Genomic DNA, 13,040 nt, shown 5'->3' with positions numbered 1-13,040 from the left:
CCTGGAGGCCTCCCCTTTAAGACGCGCTCACCTGGGCCCTCACCTGCGCGCCGGCGCTTCCGCAGGAAGAAGGAAGCTGCGCCGCCGTCGCCTCCCGGCGCTCCCTCCCCGCCTCCCAGGTCCGCCGGCCGCCGCAATGTCCGCCTCGGCTGTCTTCATCCTCGACGTCAAGGGCAAGGTGAGGCCGGGAGCTGGGGATACGGGGGGAGGACAGGTGAGGCTGCGCTCCCCTGGACCCAGGGGCGGCCCCTCCTCGCAGGCTGGGAGGCTCCAGAAAGCTCCGGGAGAGTGAGAACACCCCTCCCCCATCCCTGGAAGTCGCGGGGCGAAGCCCACCTCCAGTTTCCCAACCGCGTGCCCGGGGCTCGGGGCCTTTGCCTCTCTGCGCCTCAGTCTCCCTATCCGTGAAAATGGGAATAACAGGTCCCCACCCAATACGAATGAATACAACTCGATGAGTGTAAACTACTTAGCACAGTAGCCCTGCTCCAAACGTTAGGCGTTCAGTTGATTGAAATGATTTCTGTCGCCTTCATCATCCACATGATTAATATTTGGGGAAGACAGCAGGGCCAGGTGACCCTCATTCCCCTTTGGGGCTGTCCCTTTCTGAAGCCCCCTCTCATTCGTCTTGTCATTTAATATCAACAAAAACGGTGGTGGTCAAGGATAGGGTGTTTGCGGACATCTCTGTGCCATCCTGGTTCTAAACTCTGGACTCAACCACCTTTGGAAGCAGGTACTATAATTATTGGCTGCTTACTGGCCGCCAGACAGAGGTATATGAGCTGACAGGAGCTGTGTAGGTAGAATCTATCTTTCTTTCCATAAGCTTTCTTTTTTGCTCCTTTCCCTTCCCTACCCTGCCCTACCCTCTCCTACCTCCTTCCCTCCCCTTCCCTCTCATCCCTACCTCACCAATTTGTGGTGCCTCTGAAGCCCTGGGCAAGAGCAGGAATTCCGGATACAGGGTGACTTGGTTCAATTCCCAATCTCCCCATTTATCATACACCTGTTCACACCTCAGTTTCCCCATCCTTCAAATGAAGAGGATGATGGCGCATACCCCACAGATTATAGTGAGGACAAAATCAGGCAGCAGACATCCAGTGTTTTACTAAGACACGCCCTGGTCCTCCTGGAGGCTCCAGACGTGTTTGCTGGTGCTACCACGCACCCATTTTACGGAAGAGGAAACCGAGGCACAGGGTGGCGGGAGTCTTGCCCCTGCCCTTTGCTCAGGAAGTAGGGTCAGCACTGGGCAGTCTGATGCCCGCCCCGCCCCCCCATGAAGGGCTCCAGGTCCCGGCAGTGACCGCGCCTCCTCTGCTCACGCTTAGCCCCTGATCAGCCGCAACTACAAGGGCGATGTGGCCATGAGCGAGATCGAGCACTTCCTGCCCCTGCTCATGCAGCGGGAGGAGGAGGGCGCGCTGGCCCCGCTCCTTAGCCATGGCCGCGTCCACTTCTTGTGGATCAAGCACAGCAACCTCTACTGTATCCAGACCCTGGCTGGGTCCCCCGGAGGCCTGGGGCGGTGGCGGCTCCAGCCCAGAGAGGGTGGACTGAGGACAGAAGTGGCACAGCACATCAGGGGTTCAGGCTGGGGGCGGGGGCACGGTGGGTGGACAGGGGAGGTGAGGGTGGGCGGACAGCGTGAGGTGTTAGGGTCTGTGCGTCGAGACCTCTGAGATGAGGCCTTTTCCTTAACCTTGCTGCCCCTAGTGGTAGCCACCACCCTGAAGAACGCCAATGCCTCCCTGGTGTACTCCTTCCTCTACAAGACGGTGGAGGTAGGTTCTGGCTTTCCATTGGCCAGCTGGTCTGTCCATCCACCTGTCTCACCCTCCTCTTTCAGGGTCCATCTTTCCTAGGAAGCTTTCCCTGACCTTACCCCCTGGAGCTCCAATCTCCGGGTTCTCATTAGCTGCCACCGGATCATCTGTCTCTACAGGACAAGGACCAAGGAGGTCCCCAAGAGGGTATACTGCTCAGATCTGAGCCAGAGAAAACTGGGTTCCAATCCCAGCACCCCCTCTTCTTGGCTGCGTGACCTTGAGCAAGTCACTTCTCTCGGTGATTGCAACAAGTCCTGCCTGGGGGGGGCTACAAATAAGTCAAATTCATGTTTATGAGTGCTTAAAACAGTGCTTAGTATCCAGTAGGTGCTCAGTAACGGCTTGGCATTTTTTTTTTTTTAAGTTTCTTTATCTTGAAAGGGAGAGGGGGGACAGGGGCAGAGAGAGGGAGAGAGAAGATCTCAAGCAGGCTCCACGCTATCAGCACAGAGCCTGACATGGGGCTCGATCTCACACACCTTAAGATCATGGCCTGCGCCAAAGTCGGATGCTTAACTGGCTGAGCCACCCAGGCACCCCAAGGTTTGGAATTCTTGGTAGCAGTCATACTGTTAGAATAAAATCATATAATAATCTGAGTGCCCACTCTGTGCCATTTTCAATGACTGAGAAAGTGCTTGGGAAACCCAACAAGGGACACGCATTGACTTGTCTCCGCCAGGCAGCATGCACAACACAGTCACAGTCCCTCCTGTCCCGAGGAGTTAAAGGGCGTGAAGGTGACTCAACAGGACAATAGGAGAACCAGTGACCAGGGTGCCAGACTCACCTTGATACTCGAGGGGGCGGGAGGGATGGTAGTGGCCTCGCTGAGGTGACACTGGAGCGGAGGCCTGAATCACCAGAATGTCCCAGGCAGAGGGCACGGCACATGCAAAGGCTCTGAGGTGAGGGAAGGCCAGTGGGGCTGGAACAGAATGAGGGTGGGAGGTTTTGCGACCGTCAGATGACTGACACGTTCTCTGCTGAGGTCAGGCCTCCGGGTCCCCAGAGGCTCTGGACTTGGGGTCTCCAGACCCCTAAAGCCCTGTCAGTAGAATCCAGGGAATCCGTGAGCTTAACTGTATTTCTTTATAATGGGTTTCCTTTGTCATCCTGTATATTTTATGCATTGGAAACCTTATTCCGGAAACAAAGCATTTCACGGTACACACACACGTCCTCAGAACAATACTTCTGAGCCCTTCCCATCCTTCCTCCAGGAAGGCTTCCTGGACCTCCCTGCCTCTGGGTTCCTACTTCGTGTTTTCCTCATTTTTTTGCACTCGGCGTGTTGTGTTGTGTTGGTCCTGTTTGCCGGTCCATTCCCCCCACTAGACTGTCCCACGAAGGCACGGATGTGGTTGGCCTTGCTCACCATTGATGTTCCGGTACTGGTATAGACACCCAATAGTTGCTTGTTGAATTGCTGGCTGGACGAGAGGGGGCCCAGCCCGTGGTCCTGGCTACCCCACAGCCACGCCTCTGTTGGTGTCCGTGTCCCCACACCCCAGGTATTCTCCGAGTACTTCAAGGAGCTGGAGGAGGAGAGCATCCGCGACAACTTCGTCATCGTCTACGAGCTGCTGGACGAGCTCATGGACTTCGGCTTCCCCCAGACCACCGACAGCAAGATCCTGCAGGAGTGAGTGGGTGCGGGGACAGCAGAGTGAGCCGCTAATGGAAGGAGGTCAGGGAGGGCCTGGGAGGTGTCCCCAGGTCCAGCCGCTTGTCGCCCCTGCCCTCCTGACAGGTACATCACACAGCAGGGCAACAAGCTGGAGACCGGCAAATCACGGGTGCCACCCACTGTCACCAATGCGGTGTCCTGGCGCTCCGAGGGCATCAAGTACAAGAAGAATGAGGTGTTCATCGATGTCATAGAGTCTGTCAACCTGCTGGTGAGCCCTCACGCCTCCGGCCTCCTCCTTCCGTGGCCTGGGGGCAGGGAGGAGGCTCTGTGCCGTTGACCCCCATAACGTGCCTCCTCAGGTCAACGCCAATGGCAGCGTCCTGCTGAGCGAGATCGTGGGCACCATCAAGCTCAAGGTGTTTCTGTCGGGAATGCCGGAGCTGCGGCTTGGCCTCAATGACCGTGTGCTCTTTGAGCTCACTGGCCGTAAGCATCTGGAGGGGGGCGGCGCAGGAGGGAGCTGACCCTGTCCCATGGGGGACCTGGGGACCTGGGACCACAGCCAGTTCTGAAATAAGCACTCGCGTGCCCTCTGCTGGCCGCGGCCAGTGCTGCAGCTGCTGGTTCCTGGGTACAAAAAGTAGATCCCGCATGGCACAAATGCAGGGGGCAAAATGACCAATCCCTGCCCTTGGGGAGCTGACGTTTCAGTGGGAGCAGGAGACAGAATAGCAGCGTATTGAAAAACCTGCCAGCGGGGCGCCTGGGGGGCCCAGCCGGTTGGGCGTCCAACTCTTGGTGTTGGCTCAGGTCATGATCTCACGGAACGCGAGCTCAAGCCCAGCCTCGGGCTCCACGCTGACCGTGTGGAGCCTGCTTGGGATTCTCTCTCTGCCCCTCCCCTGCTCACTCTCTCTGTCTCTCTCTCTCAAAGTAAGTAACCTCAGAAAAAAAGAATTAAAAGCCTGACGGCAAGAGCCAGAGACCCTGGGTCCAGATCCCAGCACTGCCCCTGGCCAGCTCGGTGACCCTGGGGAAGTTCCTCATCCTCTCTGGGCCTCAGTTCCCTTATCTGTAAAATGGAGGTAACCATAAGTGGTAGGCAGGGAAGATAGGGCTCGAGACCCTGTCCCGGATGCCCGCGGTCACCCACCTGCTTGGCCCCGAGGTTCAGGAAGCAAGAACAAGTCCGTGGAGCTGGAGGACGTGAAATTCCACCAGTGTGTGCGGCTCTCTCGCTTTGACAACGACCGCACCATCTCCTTCATCCCACCTGACGGTGACTTTGAGCTCATGTCCTACCGCCTCAGCACCCAGGTGAGGCAGGGCAGGGCGCCACTGCAGGGGTGAGAGGTGACCCCGGAGCCCCCAAGAACTCCCCCTTCTGCTGCCTGTAGGTCAAGCCGTTGATCTGGATTGAGTCCGTCATTGAGAAGTTCTCCCACAGCCGCGTGGAGATCATGGTCAAGGTACGCCCCGAGGGAACAATTACTTAGGGTGTTTGATCTGCCCCTCCCCACAACCATCAACCTGGCCTTCTCTCTCAGCCTCCCTGGCTCCTCACTCTCCTCCAGCCACACTGGCCTGGGGCTGGTTCTCAGACATCAGGCACAGTTCCCCGTGGGGGCTTTGCACTGGCTGTTCCTTCTACCTGGGCTGCTGTTCCAGCACCAGGCCCATGGCTTTGGCTCCCGCCCTCTCTTGCTCCCTCTGGCCTCTGCTCTAGGACCTGTGTCTGTGCTGCATCTACTCCTCCGTGTGGATTTCTGTTCCCCAGTGAGAACGTAGTAAGCTCTCAATAACATCTAAACGATGGACAAGTGTGAACTGGTCATATTATGATTTTAGCTGAGCTCCTACTTTGTAAGGGAACTAAGGGACAAGAGGGGGAAATAAAAGATGGACTGCTGCCCTCGGGACAGACACACAGGCCATCAGCAAGTACTGTCCAAACAGATTCCCAGTCTGCCCACTTCACACGCCCTCCACCGCATCTACCCTGGTCTCCCAGCTCCTGCCCACGTCCCCCGCTGTTCCCCTAAAGGGCGTCTGCGAGCACTGGAGTCTGGCTGTGTGTCTCTCTTCTGCCCAGAACCTTCCATGGCTCCCACTTCACTGAGAGAAGTCCTGTCTCCTTCCACTGTGTCCCTCCCTCATTCCACTCCAGCTTTATCTGCTTCCACTTCAGCTTTGTTCACACCAAGCAAGGTCCTGCCTCAGGGCCTTTACACCGGTTCATCCTCTTCCTTGGATCACGCCCCCTCTGCGCTCCTCCCCCTTTCTCCCTCAGTTTTTGTTTTTGTTTTTTTTTTTTTTTTTTGGCTAAATGTCACCTCTTCAGAGGCCTTTCCTGATTCCCTTATTTAAATTTTTTTCTTTTTCTTTTTGAGAGACAGACAGAGACAGCACAAGCAGGGGAGGGTCAGAGAAAGGAGGAGACACAGAATCCGAAACAGGCTCCAGGCTCCTAGCTGTCAGCACAGAGCCCTACTCGGGGCTCGAACCCACGAACCGTGAGATCATGACCTGAGCCAAAGTCTGTGAGATGAGATGAGAGTCTGTGAGGTTCGTGAGATGGAGCCCTGCATCTGGCTCTGTGCTGACAGTGCGGAGCCTGCTTGGGATTCTCTCTCTCCCCCTCTCTGTGCCCCTCCTCAGCTTGTGGGTGAGCTCCTAGGTGTCCACGCACACACATGCTGTCTATCTCAAAGTAAATAAGTTAAAAAAAGAAATCTTTTAACAATAAAAATAAATAGGGGCACCCGGGTGGCTCAGTTGGTTAAGTGTTCAACTTCAGCTCAGGTCATGATCTCACAGTCCATGAGTTTGAGCCCTGTGTCGGGCTCTGTGCCAACTGCTCAGATCCTGGATCCTGCTTCAGATTCTGTGTCTCCCTCTCTTTCTGCCCCTCCCTGGCTCGCGTTCTCTCTCTCTCTCTCTCTCTCTCTCTCTCTCTCTCTCACAAAAATAAAGGTTAAAAAAAAATGCTAGCTATCAAATGAAAACTCCTCTGTGATGGGCTAAGGGGCATCATTTTAGACCAAAGGTGTGGGACCCTCTCTAAATGGAAGGCACCAAGGACAGAGCCTCTGGGGGCTCCTGTGGGTGTGAACCCCAGCTCTGCCACTTGTTGCCCGTGTGTCTCCAAGCAAATGCCATAGCTTCCCCATGTCTCCATTTTCTCGCCTGTGAAACGGGCAGGATGGTCGTTCCTGCCTCGGGCTTGTGGACGCCCTCCTGTGACGGGGGAAAGGGCTTGCGGGAGTGAGCTCCCCATGCCCCACACTCTCTCCCCCAACAGGCCAAGGGGCAGTTTAAGAAGCAGTCGGTGGCCAACGGCGTGGAGATATCCGTGCCCGTTCCCAGTGACGCCGACTCCCCGCGCTTCAAGACCAGCGTCGGCAGTGCCAAGTATGTGCCCGAAAAGAATGTCGTTATTTGGAGTATTAAGTCTTTCCCGGTGAGTACTGGGTCTGGGTGTGGGTCTGAGGGGCCTGCCCTTGCTGCTCGAGAGAGCCAGAGAATAAGCCGGAGACCCGTGTCCGCGCGCCCCGGGTTTTCCCTTAGGGGCATTAAAGCTGGAGACCAGGCCAGCGTGGTGCTTAAGCTCCCCGCCTGCCGGGTCTTGAGGAAACCAGCCCTGGGTTCAGGTTCTCCAGCCTTGCCTCCCTGAGCTAGACTGGACAGCCTTTGGAAACCCGCTTCCCTTCACGGAGCCTCTGTTTGCTCATCTGTGAAATAGACAGAATCATGTTGTCCCCATCCTCCGGCTGCTGGAGGATTTGGTCCGTCCCTGTGATCTGGGGGGGAGGGGGCTCATCGGGGCCTGGAAAACGGGAGGTGGTCATCAGAGGCGCTCGGACCAGGCTTTGTCGTTAGAGAGTTCAGCCATGAGGGGCACCTGGGTGGCTCAGTCGGCTAAGCATCCAACTCTTGATTTCAGCCCAGGGCACAATCTCATGGTTTATGGGTTCAAGCTCTGCGCTGAGCTTGGAGCCTGCTTGGGATTCTCTCTCTCCCTGCCCCTCCCCTGTTTGTGCACCCATGCATTCTTCCCCCCCCCCCCATAAATAAATAAACTTTAAACAACACAAAACCTTCAGCTATGAGTCTTGGCCAAGAGCTTTTACTTCCGTGTCTGAATGGACAAAGAACGGAGCCTGCTTGGGGGCGGGCTGTGAGGATGGGGTGGGGCTTGTGGAGGCCTCTCCGTGTGCCTGATGCCCCCATGTGCCCTCAGGGCGGCAAGGAGTACCTGATGCGTGCCCACTTTGGCCTCCCCAGCGTGGAGAAGGAGGAGATGGAGGGCCGGCCCCCCATTGGGGTCAAGTTTGAGATCCCCTATTTCACCGTCTCCGGGATCCAGGTGAGTGCACTGAATGGGTGCCTCCTGTTCTTGACTTCAGTGGGTTCCCCATTCCCCTACCTCTTGGCTGCTGTCTCTCCTGTTCCCTAGCCGGTGTCACCTTACCTCTGTAGGTGGTCTGTGCCATCTCGTTCCCCCCTCACTTGTTCACTGTGTCCTCACCCACCCGCAAGCCATACACTGTGCTGTCTCTCTCCCAGGGTCCGGACCGTCTCCCCCTTTCCCTGCTCCCACTGCGCATGCCAAACCTTTGACTCCCAGCCCGGCACCCCAGCTGTGCCAACAGAATCACCGAGTTGTGTCACACACGGTTCCCTCGCCACAGCCAGCCTCTCCTCGCAAGCCGGGCCACCTCTTTCTGTTCCGTTTCAGGTCCGGTACATGAAGATCATTGAGAAAAGTGGTTACCAGGCGCTGCCGTGGGTTCGCTACATCACCCAAAGCGGCGGTAAGGCAGCCGGGGTGCCCTGGGACACTGGGGTCAAGGAGATCCAAAGGATGGTCTCGGGGCTTTGTCTGCACTCTGGCTTGGAGGGCGCCAAAATTCAACAGGCCTGTCCCCAGGCCTACCCTATCTTTACCCTCAAGCCACCCTGGGCCTCAGTTGGCCCGTCTTTAAAATGGGGGCAGCTGCCGTTGTAGGGTACTGATCCGATTTGGACAAGGGAGGGAAGGCATTGTACCCCCATCTGCACCTAGAAATAGGCTTGTTGCCAGGGTTACCATCCTAGTGTTACAACCCCATGCTTAGCCCTGTTACATATCCGTGGGTTGATCATGAGTGTGGGGGAGGGCTCTCTCTGTTCCCTTTCCCCAGTTCTGAGATGCTCTCTGCTCACTGTTTCCCTGCAGATTATCAACTCCGCACCAGCTAGGAGAGAGAAGAGGTGGGGCCTGGATATGGAGCTGTCCCCCAACCCCCAACCCAGGCCCAGACTGTAGACTTGAGAGGGAGGAAGATGGGGGACGTGTGTGAGGCAGGGCCCCGGACTTAGCCGTTTCTTGCCCCCAGCACCCTCCCTGCCTTTCTCTCTACCCACAGGCTAGGAGGAACAGTCTCCCCACCTCCCTCTGCCTCCGGGCTCCCCACTCCTCCAGTTTTATATGAAGAATAGAGGAGGGTCTTGAAGCCCCCCTCATGAGTGCCTTCTTGCAGTGACCTGCCTTAGGGGTGTTGGGGACCCTCCTTCACAGCTACTGAGCCCAGAGGCCACCCTGAGTTTTAGGATGGTATTAAAAAAATGAATCTGGCTGCTGTGTATATCCTTGGCTGGGGGCTGGGAATGCCAGGGACACCCCCGCTCCCCTGAAGTGCTGGGATGGGGGTGGGCAGCATATGCACTCCTCAGCCCACGTCGGGGCATTTCTAGGCCGTGCATTTGCCCAACTCCCTCCTTGGGCCCTAGGCTCCAACCGGGCTCCGACACCACCGTCAGTTCCTCCTGTGGCCTCCAGAGGGCGCCCGTTAAGGTCTAAGTCAGGCCGTGGGTCTCAACCTTCCCACAAGCTTTCTTCCCGTGTAAAAAGTAAAAGGCAAGGGCTCACCGCGGTACCCACGCCTGATCTGCACTACCCCTCCCCTCACTTAGCTGCCCTCGCCATCTCCCACTCTCCTCTAGACCCCACGCCTCCTGTGCACAACGAGTGGGCTCTCACCTCGGCCTTGGCGGCTCTAATGCCCTTCACCTGGCATGTTTGCCCCAGAGAGTCACATGGCTCCTTCCTTCACCTTCAGGCCGCACATGTCACTTCCTCAGGGAAGCCCTCCCTGAGCTCTCTGTTTCAACGGCCTTCTTTTCCCAAGAGACTGTAACTTACCCGTTTCATCACCTCCACAGAGTTTTGCATTCTGAAAAGAATGGTCTTCTCCCGGCCTAAATGGTGGGGGTCCTGCAGCAGGAACCACCTGGCTGGCTCTCTCTCCAGTTGGGCGCCTAGTACACAGAGGGTGCTCAGTAAATGTTTGAATGCAGGCATTTGCAAGAGCCGCCTCCGACCTCACCTCTCGCTTCCCCGGGTCGTGAACGTGGCGGCTGCGGCTGCAGCGTGAACTCCTGTCCTCGACCTGGCACTTGCTGTGCCAGGTCTGGCTCAATCTGAGCCAGAACGTGATGCCTTCTCTCACCCACCCCATGCCCCGTTTTTTTCTTGACACTGCTTAACGCTCTTTAAAATTATGTAGTTGCCTGAATGTGCGCTCCCTAGCGCCGAAAAACGGTTCCGGCACACACTGCGTGAGTTGAATGAAATAAAACCCTCTGAACAGAGTAAGGGCTAATAATACCTCGTGACTCAGTGGTGAAACCTGGGGCTGGACTGCCCCAGCACTGCCTCCCTTCCTCTCAGAGGTGCCGAGGTCCCGAAACTGCCCGCGCTACCCTGCCCCTGACCTCTCTCCCGAGGGTCAGTTAAACCTGCTGTCTTTCCCGCCTGCCTGGCGAGTTTGAAAACCGAAAACCCCGCCATTGCCAGCGGTCCACCGGTCGTCGAGGCTCAGCCAATCAGGAGCGGCACCGCCCAGGCCGCCGCGTAAAACTCTCCCAGCGACGCGTTGCCATTGGCTGCCCTGGCCTTGTGGGCGGGGCGCTGCCAGGTCGCTCGCCGGGCAACGCGGCTGGGCTACAGTGTTGCGAGTTCGTAAAAAAACAAATCTGCAGCGTTCGGGGCGGGGCCTCACGCGCGCTAGCTCCGCCCCCTGGCGGCCAGCTCAGCGGCTGCGGCGGCGGCGGCGGCTCAGAACAGACCCCGCCCGTCGAGGAGGAGGGAGGGTGAGTTGGGGGGAGACCCGGCCCCCAAGGGGCGGGCGCCGGGCCGGGCCCTGAGAACGGCGGAGGGTTGGGCCCGGCTCCCAGCTCCTGGCGACCCGCTGGCCGACAGGGGGAGGAGCCCGCCGGGAGGGCGGGGGTCGCGCCCGAGAGCCGACTAGTGTGCAGGGCTGGGAGCGTCGCTCAGGCCGGGTTTACCTGGGAGGGGATCTTAGGGCCAGCACCTGTGGGTTTCCCCGCACTGACGGCGCCGGGGTGGGGCGGGGGGCTTCGCAGGCTGCCAGTGTCGACATGCTGCTGGAGGAGGTCCGCGCAGGCGACCGGCTAAGCGGGGCCGCGGCCCGAGGCGACGTGCAGGAGGTGCGCCACCTTCTGCACCGCGAGCTGGTGCACCCCGATGCCCTGAACCGCTTCGGCAAGACGGCGCTGCAGGTGAGGCCCGGCTGGCCGGGAGCGAGGGCGAGGCTGGGACCCCAGACCCTTTCCCTCACGCCTCCTTGGCCGCGGTGGCGGCTGACTGGAGGGCGGGGTGGTGGCTGGTCCTTTCCCCCTGGGCCGCTGTTGCTTCTTGATGTCTACTTTCGTGGGTGGGTGGTGGATGAGGTTAGGTTGGGGGAGGGGAGGACTTTCCATCTTCTCTGGAGAATTTCTTGTTTCTGGGTGCAGAGGATTCATTTTCCCTGGGGAGATTCTTGTTCTGCTATGTGAGAGCAGCTTCTTCGGATCCTGGTTTCAGAGGGGCGGCTCTGGTTTCTTGGAGCTTCTGTGGGGGGATCCAATCACTGGAAGGAGGGATTCATGTTTCCAGGGGTTCCCCGTTTTCTGGAGGGTTCTCTGAGAGGTACCCAGTGACTTGGGTAACTCTCCATTCCTGTTTTGGGTTTGTTTGTTTGTTTGTTTTTGGTATGTGTTTGTTTGTTTCCAGATTCCTGGTATATTAAGGAAAGTTCTAATGGGGGCACAATTACACATTGCATGGGCAATCTTATACCCTGGGAGGCATTTTACGGGGGGAACCCCGTTTCTTCAGGGCAAAGTACCCCCGGGGTTCCAAATTCCCTGGGCATCTCCTTCCCCTTGAGGTGGCTATCCAAGTTCTTTGGGAGCAGTTCTCCTTCTATGAAGCCTATTTCTGGGAGTGGGGGGAGGGGTCATATTTCCTGGCGATTTCCAATGCGGGATGGGGTATGTCTCTGCTTCCTTGGAGAGGGCCTTAGGTTCCCTGAAAGTTTTCATGGAGGCTATTCCCTAGGTGGTCTTATCCTTAGGGGGGGTGACCAGTTTCTTCGGGGTCCCTGTTCCAAGCCGATGTCTTTCTCTGGGGTATCAAACAACCGTGTGAGAGCTTGTGTTCCCTGGGGTTTCCCCATTCTTTAGGAGACCTCTAGTGTTCCCTCTTCTTGAGTGACCCCTCTCTTCGGTGACCCCTTTTCCTGGAACCTCTCTCTTGAGGACCCCTCACTGTCTGCCCCCACCCAGGTCATGATGTTTGGAAGCTCCACCATTGCTTCGGAGCTCCTCAAGCAAGGTGCCAGCCCCAATGTCCAGGACACCTCCGGCACCACTCCAGCCCATGATGCAGCGCGCACCGGATTCCTGGACACCCTGAAGGTTTTGGTAGAGCATGGCGCTGATGTCAACGTGCCTGATGGCACCGGGGCCCTCCCCATCCATCTGGCGGTGCGGGAGGGCCACACCGCTGTGGTCAGCTTCCTGGCTACTGAGTCTGATCTCCATCACAGGGACGCAAGGGGTCTCACACCCCTGGAGCTGGCACAGGGGATAGGGGCCCAGGATCTCATGGACATACTGCAGGGGCACACGGTGGTACTGCTGTGACCCGGGGCCACCCACTGCAGCAACCAGACCCCACAGGGTTCTGTGTCTAAAGAGGAGAAAAGAAACACTTTCTCTCCTCACTCCTCGTACCCACTGTCAAAACGGGTGGGGCACCAGTTTGTGGCTTGTTGGTGTTGATTTGCGGGGTGTGTGTGTTTGAGGGGCATTTCTCATTTGTTTTTCTCACCCCTTTTGATGTGTTGGGCAGAGAAGGGCTCCTGCTGGCAAATGCCATCTAAACGGTTCGATTTTCTCTACGTGCCTCGGATTGCTGGGGCTGCCGACGCCCAAGGGCAGAGCGTTTAAAACCCCAGCCCGAGTGAGGTCATCGCTTCCAGGGCTCCTGGAACCTGGCTGTACCCAGAGAGAGACCTCGAGTGTGCATACTGCTTTCAGGCATGGGGGGAGGGGGGAGAGTTTAAAATCAACAGAAGGGTAGTATGAGTTCATATTTTGTTGGAAGCTAGTTTTCCAGTCTCTTGTACAGAGTTAAAAAAAAAGATTCTATTTATTAAGCTTTATGGAAAAAATTGTTGTGTGATAACTTAATGTTTTTACCCATTAAATTAAGACTTGTGCATGATCACACAGCTGGCGGC

At 57.2% G+C, this 13,040-nt stretch overlaps 2 protein-coding genes and 1 long non-coding RNA gene across 6 annotated transcripts in view; 2 read left to right on the top strand and 1 right to left on the bottom strand.

Moving 5' to 3' along the window:
• The window catches only part of LOC115275293, a 13,870-nt gene extending 3,604 nt beyond the window's left edge, over nucleotides 1–10,266 (bottom strand). Inside the window, exons 1-4 of one of the 2 annotated variants that reach the window (XR_003901475.1) lie at nucleotides 10,122–10,266; nucleotides 9,656–9,771; nucleotides 2,629–2,766; nucleotides 44–191 (exon numbers count right to left, since the gene is read on the bottom strand). This is a non-coding gene — a long non-coding RNA (uncharacterized LOC115275293). Of the gene's footprint in view, nucleotides 1–43; nucleotides 192–2,324; nucleotides 2,408–2,628; nucleotides 2,767–9,655; nucleotides 9,772–10,121 lie in introns of those variants that run through there. The other variant, XR_003901476.1, reaches the window with a different exon arrangement.
• AP1M2 (adaptor related protein complex 1 subunit mu 2) lies at nucleotides 10–9,088 on the top strand. 3 transcript variants are annotated; one of them, XM_029918992.1, is made up of 12 exons: nucleotides 10–178; nucleotides 1,341–1,497; nucleotides 1,726–1,793; nucleotides 3,353–3,483; nucleotides 3,592–3,739; nucleotides 3,831–3,957; nucleotides 4,646–4,788; nucleotides 4,869–4,940; nucleotides 6,773–6,931; nucleotides 7,712–7,837; nucleotides 8,210–8,285; nucleotides 8,690–9,088. In XM_029918992.1, exons 1-12 carry the CDS (start codon nucleotides 137–139, stop codon nucleotides 8,710–8,712), a joined length of 1,272 nt encoding a protein of 423 aa, XP_029774852.1. In that variant the 5' UTR covers nucleotides 10–136; the 3' UTR covers nucleotides 8,713–9,088. The 3 variants fall into 3 exon arrangements, with proteins under 3 accessions (XP_029774852.1, XP_029774851.1, XP_029774853.1); XM_029918991.1 differs by having other exon boundaries at nucleotides 11–178; nucleotides 4,640–4,788; XM_029918993.1 differs by lacking the exons at nucleotides 1,341–1,497; nucleotides 1,726–1,793 and having other exon boundaries at nucleotides 13–178; nucleotides 4,640–4,788.
• A 261-nt stretch (nucleotides 10,267–10,527) lies between the features above and the next one.
• Nucleotides 10,528–13,031, top strand: CDKN2D (cyclin dependent kinase inhibitor 2D). The gene is made up of 3 exons (XM_029917174.1): nucleotides 10,528–10,605; nucleotides 10,879–11,034; nucleotides 12,082–13,031. The coding sequence occupies exons 2-3, from the start codon at nucleotides 10,894–10,896 to the stop codon at nucleotides 12,439–12,441; spliced, it is 501 nt and encodes a 166-aa protein (XP_029773034.1). The 5' UTR covers nucleotides 10,528–10,605; nucleotides 10,879–10,893; the 3' UTR covers nucleotides 12,442–13,031.
• Nucleotides 13,032–13,040: the final 9 nt, after the last annotated feature.

The sequence above is a fragment of the Suricata suricatta genome, chromosome 12 (assembly GCF_006229205.1).
Source record: "Suricata suricatta isolate VVHF042 chromosome 12, meerkat_22Aug2017_6uvM2_HiC, whole genome shotgun sequence".
In the NCBI taxonomy this organism is placed as follows: domain Eukaryota; kingdom Metazoa; phylum Chordata; class Mammalia; order Carnivora; family Herpestidae; genus Suricata; species Suricata suricatta.
Note: the sequence above shows the minus strand (reverse complement) of the source record. Positions and strands in the feature narration are given on the sequence as shown.